The sequence below is a fragment of the Gekko japonicus genome, unplaced genomic scaffold, assembly GCF_001447785.1.
Source record: "Gekko japonicus isolate JY-2015 unplaced genomic scaffold, Gekko_japonicus_V1.1 scaffold208, whole genome shotgun sequence".
Taxonomy (NCBI): domain Eukaryota; kingdom Metazoa; phylum Chordata; class Lepidosauria; order Squamata; family Gekkonidae; genus Gekko; species Gekko japonicus.
This window is the reverse complement of record NW_015173680.1, coordinates 902,753-924,443: the sequence shown is the minus strand read 5'-3', so window position 1 is coordinate 924,443 and position 21,691 is coordinate 902,753. Positions and strand designations below refer to the sequence as shown.

Sequence of the window (21,691 nt, the reverse complement as noted above, 5' to 3'; positions counted from 1 at the left end):
AGTATGTCTTCAACGCTTTGAAATAAATTTTGCTTTTCTTGAAAACGTGGATTTATTCTCGATGCTTGGGGATCCAACATATTGTTAGAACTCCCTTTCTCCTATCGTTCCGAATCTGGCAAGATCATGAGCGGAATTGAGGGAAACCTACCTAACACGGAGGGGGACTCTGCCTGGATGAATCACAAGCGGGAATTAAGATTGCCGGGAAAAACATCAACAACCTCAGATATGCAGATGTATCTTTCTGTAATGGCAGAAAGTGAAGAGGACCTAAAGAGACTCTTGCTAATGGTGAAAGAGGAGAGAGCAAAAGTTGGCTTGAAACTCAGCATCAAAAAAACTGAGATCATGGCATCCAGCCCCATCACTCCTTGGCAAATAGAAGGGAAAGTCGTGGAAGCAGTGACAGACTTCATATTCCTGGGATCCAAGATCACTGCAGACGGTGACTGCAGCCATGAAATTAAAAGACTCCTGCTCCTTGGGAGGAAAGCTATGACAAACCTAGACAGCATAACAAAAAGTAGAGACATCAGGCTGCCAACAAAAGTCCTTATGGTCAAAGCAATAGTATTCCCAGTAGTAATGTTAGTTAGACCATAAGGAAGGCTGAGCGCCAAAGGATAGGTACTTTTGAATTACAGTGCTGGAAAAGACCCTTGAGAGTCCCTTGGACTGCAAGGAGATCAAATCAGTCAATCCTAAAAGAAATCAACCCTGAGCAGTGTTCCCTCTAAACGGAGTTAATGTAAGCTAGCACACTGTTTTTTAGCCTCCAACTCACACATTTTTGTCTTAGCTCAGGAAGGATGGCTCCAGAGCAAACTAACTTATGCAGTAGCTGAATTGCTCGCTCACAACTTTAATGCTAGTAGCCCACAAAGTAGAATTTTTGCTCACAAGACTCCACAGCTTAGAGGGAGCATTGACCCTGAGTGTTCCCTGGAAGGCCAGATACTGAAGCTGAAGCTCAAATATTTTGGCCACCAAATGAGAAGGGAGCACTTACTGGAGAAGACCCTGATGCTGGGAAAGATTGAAGGTAAAAAGGGGATGGCAAAAGATGAGATGGTTAGACAGTGTTATTGATGCAATGAACATGAAATTAAGCAAACTCCGGAGGATGACGGAAGACAGGAGGGCCTGGCATGATGTGGTCCATGGGGTTGCGAAGAGTCAGACTCGACTGTGACTGAACAACAAAAGCCACACCTGCTCTGTCCTGTGCTGCCCTCAAGAGGGAGCCCTCATTCATTAGAGACGGTGGTTGTGGCATGGTTCAAAGGTAATTATTGCAACTAGGTGCTGTTTCTTGCTATGGTCTCTTCCTCATGTTACCAGACTCTGCATTAGAAATGGTTTGTAACTTGCTTTATGTAAATGTTCACTCAATATGTTTATATTTTACTTCTTGTTAATTAAAAAAATTTTTTTTATAAAAAAAGAGGGAGCCCTCTGCCAGTCTAGAGTGTCTTATCTCATGCATCTTGACTCTCACTAGCCCTTCCTGGCAACTAACTACCCCACACCCTCTCTCTACCTATATGGAAGTCTGTTTCAAAGTATTTGAAGAAGTGTGCATGCACATGAAAGCTTAAAGGTGCCACTGGACTCAAACTTTGTTCTGTTGGTTCAGACCAACACGGCTACTCGCCTGCATTATCTCATGCAGTGCCCTCTGGTGGTGTCTGATCTTCTCCAATGTGGCAGGGGTGTGCTTTGTAAGGCCAAAAAAGGTCCATGCAGCCTGTGTTCTGTTCCCAGCAGAAGGCAGTCAAATTGTTCGTTTTGATAGGCATGCTGCCAGGCTGTACTACCCAAATCCATACCTTCTTTTCCTGAACTAGAAGAGGCAGAGACAGGCAGTAGCGGTTAACCACCCATTTCTCTAGTGTGAGGGTGGAAGCGCTTGGGCATGCTGACAGCAGAACTGGACCAAACATTCAACTTTAGAGATAAATACTACCATTTTGGGTTACAGATCCAGGTGGGTAGCTGTGCTATATTAGAATGGTATATTGGAATGCATTTCTCTGGTTGTAACAGAGGAGACATAACACTATACTACAAATCACCCCACCTCAAGGAAAAATATATTAGTTACCTCCATGCTTGAGAGGAGACAGATGGAGCGTAACAAAGTCTTAATTAGCACTCAACAATTAACATATCTATCTTCAATTTTGACATATTTATTTGCTTCACTGCCCTTCCCCGTTGAATCCAAACAATGATGTCCTTATAAACCCCCTTGAATCCAAACAATGATGTCCTTATAAACTTATCTTGTTCCTCTTTGCATCTGTTAAAACATCTTCATTATGTTGTATGCTAATTTGCTATTCAACCTCTGTCTTATATGTATGGACTGGTAAGTACCATTTCATTGTATCTGAGGAAGTGTGCATGCACACAAAAGTGCATACCTTGAATACAACTTTATTGGTCTTAAAGGTGTCACTGGACTCAAATGTTATTCATTTTGGATTATAGGTAGAGAATCATGAAGGACAACTTTTGGGAACTACTCCTCAAAACTTTGCAGACTAAGAACCTGTGTGACAAGGAAAAGGGGTAGAACCTTACTTCTTGTTGTTCTTGTGTTTGCATGGAGAGTTTTTAATGTGAAGGAACAATCAAAGGTAGAATTCCCACACCTACAGTCTGAAGGGCTCTTCTACTTCATTCCCTTGTATGTGAGAGTCCAGCCTAAGTAGCAATCATTACATCCTAGGAGACCACTATATCCTATATATCTTTGACAGCCAGCATAGGGTACTGGTTCACATGTTGCACTAGGGTCTGGGAGACCTGGATTCAAATACCCACTCTGCCATGAAGCCTATTGGATGAGCCAGTCATTCTCACAGCTTAACCTACTCACAGAGTTGTTGTTGTAAGGGTAGAGTGAAGGAGGGAGAATGTTTTAAGTCTCTTTGGATCCCCATCTCCATTTGGGTTTAAATAAGTAAATGACATTGAGTCACAGGCAAATTGCTACCTCTCAGGATCTGCTATACATCTTTTCCCTGCAACAAACAGGACCCTTTGGTGTCGAGGATTTCCTGAATTTGGAGGTGCAAGTAGGCATTCTGCCAGATTTGTCAGGGAGGTTTAGACAGTTTTCTCATGACATCTTAAGGCTTCTGGCTAGGGGAGTTGGGTACCCAAGAACTGAGAAAGTAAACTTTCCCCCATTATTCAATAAATAAATATGTGTTCCTTCTTTTTCTTTCCTTTTTCTTTTCCATTGCCTTTATTGGTGATAAATGATTACTCACAAACACTTTCAAATGTTTTGAACTCAGCTCCCCTTCCAAACTTCAAACCACTGCCAGCTGTTTTGTCAGAAGATAAACTTACAGAATCCACGTACAAACTGTGTTGAGGCAGTCCAGGAATTAGGGCATTAAATTCAAAATCACACATACATTGTAAAGCACAGAAAGACTAAAATGCAATTGCAAATCAGGTTTTCTACAAGGGCACTAATCAATTCAGAAGCACAATATATTTTAAACTGCATTTATTGTTTCCACACATGAATGACAACAGTGGAGAAGGGTAACAAAGAAGTCATTTGTGAATTCTGGTTATGGGACTGAAATGGCCTTGGTCACCCTGCTAGATGACCACCCTGGTAGACATGGGAATGCCACCCTGTTAATTCTCCTGGATTTTTCAATGGCTTTCAATACCATTCATTATGGTATCCTTCTAGACCATCTTTTGGGGTTGGGACTGGGACCCACTGTTTTATAATGGTTTGGTCCTGCCTTAAAGTAAAAAATAAATTAAAGGTAAGTTTCCAAACATTGTGCTGGGGGACTTTTGCTCATCCCCTTGGCTTCTGGCCTCTGGGGTTCCACAAGGTTCCATCTTGTCCCTTGTGCTTTCAAACATCCATGTCAAGCTGCTAGGAGAGGTCATCTGGAGATCTGGGCTGAGTTGCCACCAATACACGGCTGATACTCTGCTGTATCTCATATTTCCAGAAGATCCCAGGGAGGCTCTGGAAACCATGAACAGGTGTCTGGAGGCAGTTGTGTGATGGATGAGGGCTAACAAGCTGAAACCTAATTCTGACAAAAAAAGAGGTGCTACTGGTCTTGGGGGTGGGTCTGACCCACGAATTGGGATGTCTTCTCTTCTGGATGGGGTTGCACTCCTCCTAAAGGAGCAGGTTTGTAGCTTGGAGGTGCTGCTGGACCCGGGTGTCCTGTTGAACAAGCTGGTGGCAGAAGTGGCCAGGGGTGCCCTTCAACAACTTTGTCTGGTGAGCCAGCTGCAACCCTTGCTAAGCATAAAAGAACTCACCACTGTGGTGCATGCTCTGATGACATTACTGTAAGGCACTCTATGTGGGGTAGCCCTCGGAGACTTTCCAGAAGTTTGAGTTGGCACAGATTAATGCTGCAGCCAGAACACCAACTGGAGTGGGTCACAGGGACTATGCCACTCCAGTCTTGTTTAATCTACACTAGCTCCTAATTTGCTTCCAGGCACAATTAAAGTTGCTGGTATTGACCTCTAAAGACCTGTATGGTTTAGGGCCAGCATACCTGAGAGATTGCCTTCTGGAACATTAGCCTACCCAATCTCTCTGGTCATCTTCAGAGGCCCTGCTCGGAGTGCCTCTGCCATCTGAGGCTAGACAGATGGCAATGCAGTAAAGGGCCTTCTCAGTCATGGCCCTCAGTCCCTCCCTAGGGCGAGTGGTCAGTCTCCCTCTATCATTGTCTTCTGCCAGTTGGTGTCAGAAGTGAATGACATTGTCTGGTCTGAATTCAAAGATTTCTGAGAATGTTGATGAAGTAATTCAGTGTTCAATGCTGATGAAGTAATTCAAACGCCATCAACACCAATGAACCATACATATTACATCTCGTTTCATGTATACCTTTATCAAAGAGGGTAGCGTTGTTACAAAAATAAAATTCTATTATTAATATTAGCAAAAAAAACACAAGGCTGTACATACAACTGGCTATGATATAATATACTTACAATGTTAATCCATTTGGAAAATGCTTTAGAGATGTAAAAGTCAGTAGGAAGAATGGAATTTACATCACACTAATGGATTTGATTAATGTGACTATGAGATATGACTAGAGTGTTTGCCAAATGGATTAACATTGTAAGTATATTATATCATAGCCAGTTGTATGTTGTACTACTTGTGTTACTCTTTTGCTAATAGAATTTTATTTTTGCAATTAGATAAAGGTATTTCAACGCTACCCACTTTGATAAAGACATACACGAAACGAGATGTAATACGTATGGTTCGTTGGTGTTGATGGCGTTTGAATTCCTTCCAGTAAACTGAATACTGAAAAAAGAATTTACAAGTTGGCGAAGAACCTTTTTTTTTGGCACAATACATCATGGTTGTTTGCTTCCTTTCAACTTCCATCCGTGATCTCTCTCTTTGGTTTGCACCACCTGGAGGTTGGCAACCATACGGTGTCACGGTAAAGGAAACTAAGTGGCCAATTAGGTGTGGAAGAAGATGGGGACTGGGAGGCAGTTGCTGGATGAAGGGGGCCCAAAGGGCAGATCCAAGTAAGTCCAGAGAGACGCTGACCTGGATAGCCCAGGCAAGCCCGATCTCGTCAGATCTCGGAAACTAAGCAGGGCCGACCCTGGCAAGCGTTTGGATGGGATATCTCCAAGGAATACCAGGGTTGGGATCCCCACACAGCCTCTCAAGCCACCTCCCTGAACGTCCTCCATGCCCCACTAGGGGTCGCCAGAGGTCGCCATGACTTCCAGGCAGGGGCACACAAAGAAAAAAGCCCAGAGGGAAGCTGGAACAGGCTTTTAGTGGCGAAGCTGCCCTTTCCCCTAACACCATTCTCTTGAAGAAGCCGCTCTTTGCTGGTCGCTTCAGGCTCCCCTCGGCCAGCTCTGAGGCTCGCTTAGGAGAACTTCCCGCTCTGGACCGCACGCCGGGACTCTTCGCTCGGGAAGCTTTGGGCACACTGATGCCGGGACTGGTACGCGCAGCAGACGACGCCCCCTCCTCCGGGCACTTCGCTCGCCCCATCTTCTCTCCCCACCCTCCCCCGGGGGGGGGGAGGCGCCTGCCGTTCCCTCCGGCTTGAGAGCCGGCAGTCCGGAGTGAAACCCAACCGGGCGCTTTAAGAGGCAGCGGGGCGGAGGCGGCCGCGGGCCCGCCCAGGGCCACCTGAGGGGAGGACGAGGAAGTAGGAAGTTTCGGGCCAGTTGCAAAGTTCCAAGGAGCGGCTGCCGGGGGGCCTCCGGGGCGAGCCAGCAGAAGACGGCCACATGGTAAGGCCGCGGTGTGTGTGTGGGTGTGTGTGCTGCGCTGAGTGCGCCTCGGGGGTCCCCCAGGACGCCCCCTCTTCCTGCCGCTTGGCCAGAGATGTGGTGCCAAAAGAAGCTGTCGTCTCCTCGGCCCACCATCGCCTTGTATTCGCCAGCATCTCCCCCCCGGGCGCCTCTTGGGTAGGGCAGGACTCAGGAGGGGAGGGGAAGATCCATGAAGATCCGACTTTTACTTTATCCCGTTTTCCGCGCAGACGTTCGACTCTGCTGGGCATCGGCGCTTGGTCTCCTGCTGGAGTCGCCGCCACCTCCCCCTCTTCCTTTTCCAGCTTCGAGCTCTCCCGGTAGTGCTGATGAGAACGAGGCGCCGCTGTGTCCTGCACCCTTTGTCCACCACCGTTTCCTAGGCTTCGCTCCGGATTCCAAAGGGAAGGGGGATTGGGTTTTTTTTTGATATGCAGTTTGGAAGTACTGCGGAGTTACTCAGGGCGCTGAAATCCCTTCCATTCCGGGATCCCCCAAACTCTTATTTTCGAGACCACGAGAGCTAGACACTCTATCCTTTTTCGTAAGTGAAAGCGGGGACTCTGGGAATGCTGGATTTGGCTCCGAAGCTCGTGTGGATGCTAGATGGGCTGCAAATTTGCCCCAGGTTTAGCACACAGAACGGAGATTGGCGTGTAAGGTTTGCTTTGTTTGGTACTCCTGAACTGTGTGCATCAGAGAGTGCCGAATTCTTTTGTAGTGAGAAGGTGGAATCCCTGGCCTGCCTGAGAAGTTTTATGCAAATGAAGCACACTTTATAAGGGAAGAAGCCAGGGGTTGCAAACTCTGACTCCCTTGCACTTGGGCTTGTGAGATTCACTGAGACTTGGTTGCATGCTTAACTGGAAAGCCAGAAATTGTAAGGAAGTTAAAGCGGAAGTTCTTGAGCAGCTGCTCTTTGTATTGGAGACAGCCATTTGGTCAGTGTGGTGCAATGTCTGGGGAAACTGGGTTTGAATTCCTGCTGGAAGCTTTCTAGGTGACCTTGGGCCAGTCAGGCAGTCTCAGCCTAACCTACCTCACAGGGCTGTTGTGAGAATAAAATGGAAAACAGGAGAATGTTAGCCGCTTCGGCTCCCCGTTGAGGAGGAAAGTGAGGTGTAAATAAAGCAAAACAAAAATAAAATCTGGCCAAGGTTATGGCTGTGGCTGAAGATGTCCAAGGCTTTGGTCTACCTTGGTTACTGTTATGTAGGTGCTCATTCTTGATGGAGGATATTTTCTTATAAATCAGTGTCCTCCCCTCAGTCCTCTCCTCCACACTGTATTGCCTTATATTTTCATGCTCCCGGCTGGAATCTGGCCAAACGGCTGTGGTGTTCAGATTCTTCTCTCTATTCCAGCGTGAAATGGGGAGATGACTCCACCCCCTCCTGCACCTTCAGGTTTACTCTGTGCAAGGGTTTTTGTTCCTTATTAGCCTCCCAATGCAACAGCTGTGGAAAACTGAAGGTGGGTGGGAGGGAGAGACCTGGCCAGCTTCCATACAAGGGAGTCTATGGCTGTGTGGGGATCTCAACCCTGGGTGTAGTCTGGGCCTCTGTGCGCAACTACTGCTGGAGCAAAACTGCCTCTGGGTAGCTCTGTGGGTTGCCCCCTACCCTGTGCTGCTTGTATGTGTGCGATCCATTGTGGTTTAATGGTTGCAGTGTTGGACTCGGATATGGGAGACCCAGGTTCAGATCTGTACTCTGCCATGGAAGCTCACCTGAATGACCTTGGGACAGTCTAGTCTACCTCACAAGGTTGTTGTTGTAAGTCTAAAGTGGCGGAGTGGAGAGCTGTGTAAGCTGCTAAGGCTAACGTGGCGGAGTGGAGAGCTGTGTAAGCTGCTTGGAGTCTCCTGGGAGGGGGGAAGTGGAATATAGATAAAGTAAATCAATAAATCTTGTGGAAGATGACCTAACTGTCGATGGATGGATCATACAGGAGAAGAGGGAAACTTGGGAGAAGAAAATCCAGTTTTGAATTTACAGAATGTGAGATGGCAGTGAAACTTCCCAGCAGATGGGCAGCTGGAGAGGTGGGAGTGGATGGAGGTAGAGGCCGGTGTCATCAAGTATACATGGTTCCAAAAGGCCTAGGATTATTGATGGCCTGTGTATATATAGAGAGAACAGGGGGCCAGGAGAAGGGAAGAAAGCTAAGTTCCCCCTGCTACTGCAGAGGGGAGGTGGGAAGATTCTCTCTGCTTCCCTCCTTCCATGCCCCAGCATCGCAGACAACCTGCATGCTTTTGAAAATTTGAAAAAGTGTGCCTTGCACACAAAAGCTCATACCTTAAATAAACTTCTCTTGGTCTTAAAGGTGCCACTGGACTCTAAATTTGTTCTATTGCTTCAGATCAACACATCTGACTACCTGAACCTACATGCTTGACATCCATTCTGGGAAATGTGTCCAAATCTCATGTAATTTCCAGGATGCTTGATATTTCCCAGAGTGCACTGGGCACCATGAGCATCATGTGGCCAAAGAGCCTGGATGGCAAAGACCTGAAGAGAGGGAGGGAGAATTTTGCCTTCCAGTTGGCACATCTGATACTGCCTGCCTATGCAGCAGCAGATAAATTGGGGTGTGGTGTTGGGGCATTCAGAACTCTCCATGGGGTAATCTAGAGCATTCTGGGGCTATGAGCGCTCCAAATTGGACATGGGGTAACCAGCACCGTTTGCCACTTTCTCAGCAAAGAGATGTGCTTGACCAAGTGGGAAATTGACCCATCACTACAGGCAACCAGCTAAGGACTGAGTCACAAAAAGCTCAGGTGTGAAAGAGTCATGCAGGAGAGTGACCAGCTGTATCAAAGGCAACAGAGAGAGATCAAAGGGGATATGAACAGATTTGAACTTGCCTGTTAGGAGACAGGCAGTGATTTCGGCAAGGGCAATTTCAGTGAACCGGCGAGGGCAGGTGACAGAAAGTGGTGGGTCAGGACAACAAGCTTGTGATACAAGAAAACGGGCAGTGACTCTGAATCAAGGCATCTGATGAAGAGAGCTGTGTTTCTCGAAAGCGTATGCTACAATAAAGTGTGTTAGTCTTAAAGGTGCTACTGGACTTTTTACTATTTTGGATCAAGGCAGTGAGGGATTTTGTTATCCACATTGAAGGACAGACATGAATGTGAAGCCTTCTCTCACCTTTGCTTCGATCACCAAGTTGTGCTGCTTCATCCTTATCAACATAGCAAAAACACAGCTTTTCCCCTCGCTGCACTCAGTGTAAACTTGTGTTGCTTTCATTTTCTCTGGCTTTCTGGTTGTGGCTCCTTAGCTCTCTCACTTCTACCTAGAACTTTGCCACCAAAACAATCCACCTCTCTGACCATGTGATGCCCCTCCTTAAATCCCTGTGCTGGCTTCTCTTCCTCAATCCAGCACAAGCAACTCTTTATCTCCATGCCCTTGTCCCTCCCCTCCTTCTTATCTCTGCATTCTTATATCCTGATGCATCTGGCCCTGTGGCTCCTCTCCTTAGCCATCCAAAGTTCTCCTGATTCGCCAACAACTCTGCTTTTCTACCCCACATGTCAGGAACTGCCTCTTAGAACACCTGCATAATGGCCCCCACTTCTCAGCTTCCTTCAAAAGCCTACCTCTGACTCAATGTCAACTTCTTAGACCCCCATCACCTACTGAAAGTTAGTCGAAGTCTGCAACAGAAGCAAATGCAGTTCTTTCCCTGTTGATCTCCACTTCTCTCCCATCCCATTACTGTCTTCCTCATTTTAAATGCCGAAGAGCCAAAAAGCACTGGCACATGGTGTCTGTTTCTCTGATCGTTGGTGGTGCTGTATTTATAGTGTCCTCCCACCTTTCTACTGTGGCAGTGATGAATCCCAGGTTCCTGTGAGTGGCATGCTCCACACGTGCCAACCCTGTAAAACAGATTAGGTTAAGAGAGCTGCTGTCCTGAAGCCACAGTACTCTCAAATGTAGAACTTGGCTGGTTCCGGGAGATGCCAAGCACCCTTTTGCGTGCCTCCTGATCATCCCCTATAAGTTCACCTCTCCCCCCTCCCAAGGCTCAGTTCCCACTGAGAAACCCATCTGGAGGAAAACTGCTGGCAAAGAGGGGCATTTCCTAGAAGAGATGGAAGATTAGGAGGAAGTGTTAAGCATCCCCTGGCCTCCGCAATCACAGTAGCATTACCTAAAATTGAGGACCGGCCTCCCTCCGCCATCACAGTAGCATTACCTAAAATTGAGGACTCTTGTAACATTTTGTTCCCCTGATATACATTAGTAAAATCACCTTTATGACTGCTGTGGTATTCTGTTTCTCACCTTCTCATTATGGCCTCTATGCTAAACTGGGAAATCTCTAACTCCAGTCTCTGTTGCCTGCTACCTTGGTGGGTATCTGAACTCACATTGTGTAGTTTCTGGCAAAGAATTTTGTGTTCTTAGATGCTTTCAAAGAAAGGGTTAACTAGGGTTATATTTAATTACTAGCAATCAGGTTTTGAGCAAATAAATGCTAATTTTAATTAAGCTGCTAAAGGACAAAAGCATGTTAACATATTTTATTTATTTTTCGCATTTATACCCCGCCCTCCCCGATAGGCTCCGGGCGGCTTTGTCAGAAGAGAATTAAAACAAACATGTGCATAGCAAAAATGTCTCTGTCGCCCCACACAGTGCTACCATTTCCCAAGACACACAGTTGGATCAACGTCTTGACTGAAGCGGTTGCAGTTGCTGGCATCCTCTCCCTTTACAGCTGTGGATTCTCAGTGCCAGTCAGTCATCCCCTCCACTTAGGCTGAGTGTCTTGGCTCTTGAGTGAAGTGTCTTCATTAGGAAGCCCAACTCTCACTTCCAGCTGTGGTGTTTTCTCTCTCGCTCTCTGCTTCCCAAGGCAGCCAGAATCTGGACCTTCCTTCTAGGCAACTATTTTAATTCAAGTACAGCCAAATGCCAGCCTTCCAAAAGTTAATTAAGGTATAATTTTTTGAAAAGCAAGAGGGTCTCTGTATACCCTTAACATGTATTCGGAGGAAGTGTGCATGTGCACGAAAGCTCATACCTACGGGAAAAAAACTTTTTTGGTCTTAATGGCACCATTGGATTTAAACTTTGTTCTGCTGCTTCAGAGCAACATGGCTACCCACCTGAATGCATTCTCATAATATTGCTGCTTCATTTGCAGGCTGCCACAGTTCCCTGCCCATCTACCATTCCAGTGGGTCTCTTGGGGAGACCATAGGCTTGTTAATTCCTTCCCCGTAACTGACCACCTCCAAGCATGTGAGTGCATGAGTTCCTATCTATGTGAAAGCCTACACAGAACCTAGCTATCTGTGTGCCGGTTGGAGAACTCCAGTTTTCCAGGCTAGCATTTGGGAAATAGAATGGCCCTGAGAGTACAGTAGCTGTCCATCTCTGTTTGAGTTGGTCTCTTCCACAAGAGTAGGCAGAAGGCAGGAGATGGAGCAATGGCCCATTACCCATAGGCCACCCAGTAGTTGCTGGCATTGAGGCAAAGAATAGCTACCAGCTTTGGTTAGACTAGACCAGTGCTGGCGAACCTTTTAGAGACCGAGTGCTCAATCTGCGACCCAAAACCCACTTATTTATCGCAAAGTGCCAACACGGCAATTTAATCTGAATACTGAGGTTTTACTTTAGAAAAAACAACTCATACATTAACTTAAGATGATCCAAACAAAGTAAGGAAAGCAATCCCAAATGCTTTCATTTACTTAAAATTATTTGGCAGAGAATTCAACACTTTAATGATGGTCTGGGCCTGGCTGGGGCGATGGCACGTGTTCGCCACCACTGGACTAGACCTTGTTCCATAGGTTCGCCACCACTGGACTAGACCTTGTTCAAATGCAACAGGGTTTTCCTTTTAAAATTTGCCAAGCAAGACTATATACTTAGGATATTTTAAGACTATCCTGTGTCCTGTTGCTTTGTAAAATATGCATATATTGGGTTCTAGGTTGGGGGGGGGGAGTAGACCATGCCACAGTGTTATGAATAACTAATGGAAATTTGGTGCTGCCGAATGATCCGTTGCAGGTTTATTAGCTGAAAACAGAGAGAGCAATGCTAATATGGAATGGCAGCAGGAGACCAGGCCTTCTTTTTAGTGATCCCAAGGCCGTGGAGTGCTATCCTAAAGGAAGTTACCTTCCTCCCTTGCTGTAGGTCTTGCAGAATTAAGTCCAAAACCAAGAACGAAACCAATCAAATTGACACAAAACATTGTGCAAGCTTTTGACCTCACCAGAACTCTTGATTGAATGCAGTGTTACAAAATTTTTAAAGATAAAAGGTGGAAAGCAGATTTTTCTGGTTGTGATGTTAAGGTCTCCCATGAGATTCGTATGCAGTGTTACAAAATTTTAAAAGATAAAAGGTGGAAAGCTTAAAAGATAAAAGGTGGAAAGCAGATTTTTCAGGTTGTGATGTTAAGGTCTCCCATGAGATGCAAGCATGCAGTTAGCTAAACTTCATTGTTGGCGTGTTATTAGCCTATTCTCTGGGAAGCTGTATTCATGTCCTCCTTTCCTTGTTCTTTCACTGCAGTACAGATTCAATTCCAAGTCCATCTCAAATGCCGCTGAGAAACCCTGTTCCTTTACAGGTTAACAGTAACAAAGAGCACCTGACAGTCTCTGTATTAACAGTGCAAGGGATAAATTTAATAGAGTCCATTAAAGCCAAATTGGGTGGTATTGCCTTGTTCTGGGAATGCACCCTTTACCCTGGCCTGCTTTCATTCTGCTGACAATTCCTTCTCTTTCTTTGTTGAAATGATGTATCCTTGAAGTCCACGTTGGCATTTCCCAGAGGGCTTTTGGGAAGCGAAATGGTGTAGTGGTTAAGTGCGCGGACTCTAATCTAGGAAAACCGAGTTTGATTCCCCACTCCTCCACTTGCACCTGGCTGGATGACCTTGGGCAAGCCGTAGTTCTGTTAAGAGCTGTTTTTGAAAAAGAGCAGTTTCTGTCAAGAGCTCTCTCAGCCCCCCCTACCTCACAGGGTGTCTGTTGTGGGGAGGGGAAGGGAAAGGAGTTTGTAAGCCGCTCTGAGACACCTTTGGGTAGTGAAGGGCGGGGTATAAATCCAATCTCCTCCTCCTCCTTTCTGTTTAGCTTATTTTTCTGGAGGCATGTTTTTCTGCCTGGTACTTTTGTGCATGTGTGTTTTTAGTGGGTTTCATGGAATGACTTAAAAGATTGTGGATTCATTTGTTCGGATAGGTGGGATGGTGATGTTTTAAATCCAGAGCTTTGTCACCGCTGACGCTTCTTTCTTGCCTGTCTGTGTGCTCATTTGTTGGGTTACCAGGCAGGACATTCTAAAATAAAGGCCCTCTGGAAGCCAGGATTCCTGAAACAACACTTCCGTGCCCTATGGCAACATTGCACTACCTGGGATTGCACATTACACAAAGGGGGATGCTCTAGGGAAAGTGCCCTATTTATATCAAAGTCAGGTAAGAGGCAAGGGGCAGCCCTAGTGTAAGATGTGTTAGTCTGACCTATGTGCTGCCTTTTGCACTCCCTCATTCTCTGAGGCCAAACGTCATCTGTATTGTGTGTTCTGGTGGCAGCTGAAGAGAGTGGTTCTGCTGGTTCTGGGAGATGCCAAGCATACTTGACTGACTTCGTGGAGGAAGGGGGTGTATTTGTGTGTGTGACTGTGTAGGAGACAGAGAGCCTCCAGCTGGGGATCTGCTCAGGACTCCCCATCTCCCCTTCCCAATACCTGCACAATGTAAAGAAGACTACTCCCAGAGTAACAAATGTTGCCCACTTTTTCAGACAAGGAATGAGCTTGTGCAAGGTTTCCATGTTCATGCTGTGGCAGCTGATAAGGCTCGGTGACAAAGGGGCTTCCACATGACAGGTTTGCCTGTATTTTCTCTACCCTGGTTCCCTGGAAGCAGTCATTCTGCCCCTCCCCCCAATCACTGTGGGCTCTTTCAGGTTTTTTTAATTGACAGTTGAATATATTATATTGACAGTTGAATTGTTATAGCATTATAATTGTGTCAAATACTCTGAACTCCCAGTTTTCATTATAAAGAAAGTAAGTCTAGTTCTTTTGGTAAGAGTCTAGCCAGTTTGGTGTAGTGGTTAAGTGCGCAGACTCTAATCTGGGAGAACCAGGTTTGATTCCCCACTCCTCCTGCAGCTGCTGGATGACCTTGGGCAAGCCATAGTTCTGTCAGAGCTGTTTTCTCAAGGACAGTTCTCTCAGAGCTCTCTCAGCCCCACCTACCTCACAGGGTGTTTGTTGTGGGGAGGGGAAGGGAAAGGAGTTCGTAAGCCGCTCTGAGACTCCTGAAGGGCGGGGTATAAATCTAATCTCTCCTCCTCCTCTTCCTCCTCCTTCTCTTCACTTTCCCCACAACAAAAAGGGCTAGAGACTTACTTTTTTAAAAATGAAAGCTTGTAATTCAGAGAGTCTGATAGAAAGGTGGCTGGAGAAGGGAAGGCTGTTGTGGAAGACTAGAGCAAAGAAAATAGTGCTGACGAAGTTGAGATGGGAATGATCTGGAGCTTCCTGTCCATATGGGTGTCACCCCAGCTTTACTGGGAACATAATCAGAAAACAGATTTGAGGGAAATTGTGGGGGAAACCAAAGGTGCACAGAAGCACCACAATGATGTGGGGAAGTGGGGACCCCCCCCCAGGCTTCCCCATAGGATCCAAGCTAGGGCAAGCAACCCGTGTAAATGACAGATGTCTCTAAGTCTTTTCCTATCAAGCCCTGGGATTGGGTGTAAAAGATGTGTCCAGAAATGGGAGGTGAGTGAGACTCTTAGCCTTTAGCTAGCACATTTGAGTTCAGAACTTTGCAAGCTATGGAACGCTTTCTGCAGAAACTGATTTGAGTGTGAAGGTCCTTGCATCTAAGATGGAGGTCTTTGTAGGGACATTGTACCATGAAACCCCCTTGTCTGTCACATGAAGGTAAAACTGGAGGTTTTTTTAAAAAAGCAGACTGACTGTGGAGAGATATAGACATTACATTCCAGTGCCTCTGGGGAGATTAAATTCCAGTGCCTCTGTTGGGGCCTTCTGCTTCTGGTGTGATCGAATGATCCACTCACACCTGATGTGAAGACTTGGCGGGATTATCTAGAGGCCTTATGTTGCTTCTCTGCATGAGTTCTCAGGAGTTGCTTTGACCAGAGAGTCGTAGAGCAAAATTGGTGGGGACTCATTCTTCCACTTTTTTGGGTGTAAGCGTTGAGTGCGCTTGCAGTCTTTAACCAGAAAACTAGTCTAGTTGAGCTGTGGAAAGTTGGACTACAGAGCTCTGCAGGTTACCCTGCTTTGTGCTGCTGGCAAGAGAGGAGCTCTTCCCTGCATTCATTCCCTGCATTCTTATCCCGTTTTATGAGGACAGTAGCCTCAATAGCCCATCTTAGCCTGAGCTTGTCAGAACTTGGAAACTAAGCAGGGTGGGCCATGATTAGTACTTGGATAGGAGACCACCAGGGAAGACCAAGGTAGCTGTGCAGAGGAGGGCAATGGCAAACCATCTCTGCCTGGAACCCCTCATGGAAGGGGTCTCCATAAGTTTGTTGTGACTTGACAGCACATTCTTTTCTGAGAATCTGGCTCTGCAAATTACAAAGGAAACAATTATGTGGAATTGTTGAGCAAGAGCTGAGATTTTGTTATTGCAGCATCTTTGAGTTGGGATGACGATAAATGTTTTTGCTTCATTGTTCCTTAGAATGGCAATTTGAACTGTTGAGCTGCATATTTGTTTAATCTCTTCGACCTTGAAGTATGTGCTGTTTCTCTGACTCCTGGTATGTGGGAGTCCTTTCCTAGTAACACTGTTGTTATATTGACGTTTCTGTTAAGTATAGCTTCCATTGCTTTAATGGGCCATGCAAAAGAAACAGACGAAGAAGTAGAGTTTTAATTTAGTTAATGCTTCCTAGATGCATACTGGTTCTTAGTGGGAGAAAGTATCTCCACCGGCATTAACAGAATAATTTGAAAAGGATTTGGAAGATTGCTCTAAGGCCACAAGTAACATATTATAGGTACTTATATATATAGCTGCAGGAACTAGGATCCCACTATGTAATTTTTGCATCATTTAATGTGTCATGTTAATACTATGCTTCACTTCTGTTTTTAGACTTGTTTGGTTCTACAACGCTAATTCCTCTTGCATTGTTAATTGAATATCCCATCCTGTCAATTGTATTGACTCACTGTGTTGTAATCCATCTTGAATCCAAGTGAGAAAGGTGGACTATAAAAATCATAAATAAAATACATAAGAACTAATAAAATATAATAAATTATTGAGAAACAGGCTTTTTCATTAGGTGCTAGAATGCTAAGTATCAAGATAATATATAACCTTATGTATCTTTTTAAGTGTCATATGATGGATTAGAGTGGTACTATACATGTTTGTGGTTTGATTTATGTTTGTTATTAATCTTATCTGTGTATTTATACAAAATTAAAAAGAGAATGAAAAAAATAACTTGCAATGGATATTAAAAGTTGAAATAAAATACACTGAATTAAGCTACGTAATCAATGTAGCAGCAGAGCAGCCAACTCTTTTTCTTCCTTCTAATCTCCTCTAAAACCCACTTAGGCTATAAAGACTTCCGTAACCTTTCAGACTTTATCCCAGTCAAAATGGCCTTAATGTGACCCTTGGGTTATTATATACTTTGACACTATAAAATTTAGGGCCTCTGTTTTTTAAAGCCTGTATGACAAATTGGATATAGATCTTAGGGGGTTATTGACTCTGAGCAGAGTGCTGTTTTAGATTCGAAGCATCTGTTCTCTTTTGGTCCAAAAAATAATTATCCGAGAAGGTTGTTGAGAAAGATTACATGTAGCTGATGTTGCCACCACAGACCCTGACCCCCAAATGCCACTCATGCAGATATGTTGACCCTTAAGGGGTTTCATTCTAGAAAGAATCACTGCAGATCATTAGCTTGTCAGAGATCTAGTGTGGTGTATAGATTAAGAGTGCGAGACTAGCAATACGAAGACCTAAATTCAAATCCTGACTTCACCATGGAAAAACTCTTGCCAGTCATTCTCTTTCAGCCTAATGTACCCAGTGGGGCTTTTTACACAAAATGGTGGTGGGGAGTGCCACATACTTTGTCCTGAGCTTCTTAGGCAAAGGGTGGGATCAAACTGTGACAGATCTTTGCACATGGCAGCTGGCTGTGACTGCAGGCAGGAATTTAGTGGAACATCAGGCTAGTATTAGGTTGGGTGGGAGGGCAGGGTGCAGGGTAAATTTCAGAGGGCAGAATTTAAAAATTCAAGGAATTCTGCAGTAGGAGTAAAGGGACTCTTCTTTTTGATCAGATTGAGGGGTTTTTTTAGAATAATGTTTCTGAAGGTCAGGTGAGCTGACTCGCTCCAGCTCTCTTCCTTTTGGTTTGTTATGCTTGTATTGGGGGGGGGGTTTGCACAGACACACTGCATTTTAGTTCCACTGGTAGCCTTTCCATGGGTCAGCCACATCAGGGTGGCACAGTGAGAAATGGACAGATTGAGCTGTTGGGGATAATCTTCTGGAACTATTCTTGCACAGTTCCCACTTGTTCCTTGCATTTCCAACTGGATTACATCCCACATTTTAGTACTTTGTGTGGGAGCTGTTTGGATTTTCCGCCATGAGCACCAAAACGTCTTGGGTCACCTCGCTGTCTTCTGATCTTGCTGATCCCCTATTCCTTCCTTTCACAGGAGGCCGACAGCAGAAGCGGTCCCGGGATGGCCAACAACCAGGTGAAGAACCTCCAGAATGAGGTGGAAGGTGTAAAGAATATCATGACACAGAATGTGGAGCGGATTCTGGCCAGGGGAGAGAATCTCGACCACCTACGCAATAAGACAGAGGACCTGGAGGCGACGGTTAGTTCTGAAATGGGGCGGGGCAGGGCAGCAGCAGACAAAGTGGGAGGTGAGGGGAGAGGTGGAGGGATGCTTGTGGACTAGTCGAGCAGCGGGTGGCTATGGAAAGAAAGAGAAGGATTCTGCCACTTCCCACAGCGGTATGGAGCCTTGACAAGGAGGGTGTCCCCTATCCTCTGTGCCCTGAGCCTGCAGCGGCCCTGAGCCTGCTTGGGCAGGGTATAATTTGAATCAATCAATCAATAAAAAATCTGAGAGGGATTTGTACCACCCAGCACACAGCTGAATGTCCCACCAAATTGCTCTCAAAAGTACATGCCAATCCGTCAGCACTGCAGGATGTACCTGTGATCAGTGCTCCCTCTAAGCTGTGGAGTCTTGCGAGCCAAGATTCTACTTTTTGAGTGACGGGCATTGAAGTTGTGAGCGAGCGATTTGGCCGCTGCATAAATCGGTTTCCTCTGGAGCCCTCCTGCCTGAGCGAAGACAAAAATCTGTGAGCCGGAGGCTAAATGACTGTGCTCACACTAACTCAGCTTAGAGGGAACACTGCCTGTGATGTGGCATTTTTGAGGCCAACATGGGCTTTTGAAAGGCAGAAGATCTCTTCCCTGTTATGGGAGTTAGGCCAGATGAAAGTAGGAAATCAACGCTAGTTATCTGCCATGTGACCCGTAGATTGGTGGGGGGTGGGAGGCGGGGAGATGGAGCAATGTTGCTGATTCTGCTCAGAGGGCTGGGTGTGAGCAGGAAGAGCTGACTGGCCAGGCTGTGTGCATAAAACAGCACCAATGCAGACCTGTTTGCGTGTCTGACTGCAAACCTTGGAAGGCCCTATGGGGCTCTGCCCTTTGTTCTGGTCTGGTATTTATTGCCATCTGAGCCATTTCCCTTGCAGCAGATCAGCTGCTTGTGGGTTTGTCCAAGATAGCAGTACAGAACAAAAAGGGAATCATCCACATGGTGTCTGCTGGGGGGGGGAGACCTTCCAGACAGTCCTGATCAAAACAGGGTGGCATGAAACTGGCCTCCAGAACTCTTAAGATGGGGGTGCAGCAAGCGTGGAGGAGGTTGCATCTTCTCTCCGTGGAGTTTTGGGGAAATGAAGCAGGTAACATGAGTGAGAAAGAAGACCTCTGAATGGATTTGGAGTGGTCCTGCTAGAATTTGTATTGATTTTAGTGCCACATGCAAAACTGCTATTCAGCACCTTTTGTGTATGCTTTGGTTTTTCACTGGGCTAAGAGACTGTGGTAGAAGGGGCTGAACAGATATTACTGTGGAATTTGATAACTGTACATCCCAGTTGTGCATTCTGTATGTTTACAATGAGAGACCTGCAGAGTCTCCTGCACATGTGTCCTCCTTCAGGGGAAACTGATGTTTTACACTTGCTCTTCCTGGAGGTTCTATAGCAATATCAGAATATCCATAACCTCAACTCACGACCAGATGTTGGGACGCCTTATGATGGAGGTTCTGTTGATGGCCATCAAATCCTGTAAACCATTATTAGGAAGTGCTCTGTGCAAACATGATCTCTTGTGCTCTGGCCACCTCTGATGAAGCAAGCCCCAAATTCATGGCCTAAAAGGTGCAAGAGGGAAGAGAGCTGCGCTGACTGATTTGTTTTGCAGGCTTAACACAAGATAAACTCTGCTGGATTGGAGCAAAAATGCATTTAATCCAGTCAGTGTCTGTCGGCCAACCCAATACTTCCAAGAAATTTACAAGCAGAGCATGAAAGTGATATATTGCCCGTCACCAAGCATCTGGTATTTGGAGGCTGGATACATCTGACTGTGGAAATCCTAACTAGCTGTCATGGTTTATAGCTACTGAAAGCTCTCTCCTCCATGAATTGTGTAATCCCTTTCTAAAACCACATACAATGCCATGCTAAACAAAAGTATACCTTTCAAAGTTCATTGATTTCAGTAGGTTTAAGAAGGGTGTAACTGTTTGGGATTGCATTGCAAATCCATTAGCCATAATCGCTGCACATGCAAGCAGTATGCTGGATGAAGCCCTTCTGCTTAATGGTTAGTGAATGAGACTCACCCATTGTAAATATGTTGCTGCTGATTTTTTAATGATTAGGAGAAGGGTAGGGTGGGGGGTCTTTCTCTTCCTATGCTGGTAACTAACCTGTCGTTTGATCTCTGTTGCAGTCAGAACATTTCAAGACTACCTCGCAGAAGGTGGCACGCAAATACTGGTGGAAGAATGTCAAGATGATCGCCATAATATGCGTCATCGTTGCTATCATCCTTGTTCTGATTATCCTCTTTGCTACTGGCACGATCTAAACTTAAGCCTTCTTCTTAGCCTTGGATGTTCTTTGTGTCTTCTGTACCACCTTCTCCCTTACTTGCTGAAATTTCTAACTGAACCACTTGGCTGAGCGCTGCCATCAAAGGGCTTTCAGCGTTCCCTCAGGATACCACCCCTCACTTGCGTCCACGTTGTGCAGAGGGGTATCCCATCACCCTCCCTGCTGTCCTACTTTTCCTTTCCTCAGCCTCACAATAACAAGGTGTACTGCTAGGCAGGAATAATATCTCTTGCACCCAGGTAGGTTTTCAAAGCTGCCTGGGCCTTGCTGAGCAATAGGCTACAGATTTGGTGGGGTGTTTTTTTGGTGCAAGCTGTTACTGCTGATGCAAGTCTATGTCAAGCAGTTCTGTTCTCTTCCCTCCCCCCTTCCACCTTGGCATATCCAAATTCTGATTCTGTGGATTATAATCTATCCCCATCCTTTACCAGAAGGCCTGTGTATAGATCTAGTATCCTAAATTTTGTGTCTATGGGTGGGTACCTGTATAGAGTTGCTGTCATTATGGTGGAGTGGGGAGGATTTCTGTCTTTCAAAAATAAAAATGGGAGGGCATTACTGATTCATGTCTGTTTTCTGGTCTCTTGTGAACACTTTGGAGGAGGCTGTTTTTAAAAAATGTGGGAAGCTGGCATCTCTTGTCTCTTTCTTAAAGGTGTTTTGGATTCCTTCTTCTTCCTGAGTGGCATAGAGTCCTGGATCTTGATCCCTAAGCAGTGAAAGAGCAGGTGTTTCTCCCAGGATTGCAACTATCATGGGAGAAGTTATTTTTTTTTAGTATTTCCCCTCAAGAAAATTTTCTGTTCCCCTTGATTTATGTTTTTACCAGGATTGCTGTCCCTGTCCAAGCTTTTCTTTAGGAACCTCCAAACTAATGATCATCTCTCCCCCCCAGCAAAGATTTGGTAGCTGTAATAAATGTATTTATAAGTCGCTGGCTAATACAGAGGTCTGTCCAGAAGCAATTTGCATCTGAGTTTGATTTCTTGGTACTGTATGTTATAATAATATCAGTATTAGTGGTGTTAATTCTTCTAAAAAAAGATTCCTAGAATCAAGTGCATCTTATATGTTACAAGAAGGGGGACCCGCGATACTCGCGGGGGGGCACTGCACGGCG

At 45.5% G+C, this 21,691-nt stretch overlaps 1 protein-coding gene across 1 annotated transcript; it reads left to right on the top strand.

Annotated features, from left to right (window-relative positions):
- The first annotated feature begins 6,214 nt into the window (after positions 1-6,214).
- Positions 6,215-21,344, top strand: VAMP8 (vesicle associated membrane protein 8). The gene is made up of 3 exons (XM_015423007.1): positions 6,215-6,300; positions 18,069-18,236; positions 20,408-21,344. The coding sequence occupies exons 1-3, from the start codon at positions 6,298-6,300 to the stop codon at positions 20,543-20,545; spliced, it is 309 nt and encodes a 102-aa protein (XP_015278493.1). The 5' UTR covers positions 6,215-6,297; the 3' UTR covers positions 20,546-21,344.
- Positions 21,345-21,691: the final 347 nt, after the last annotated feature.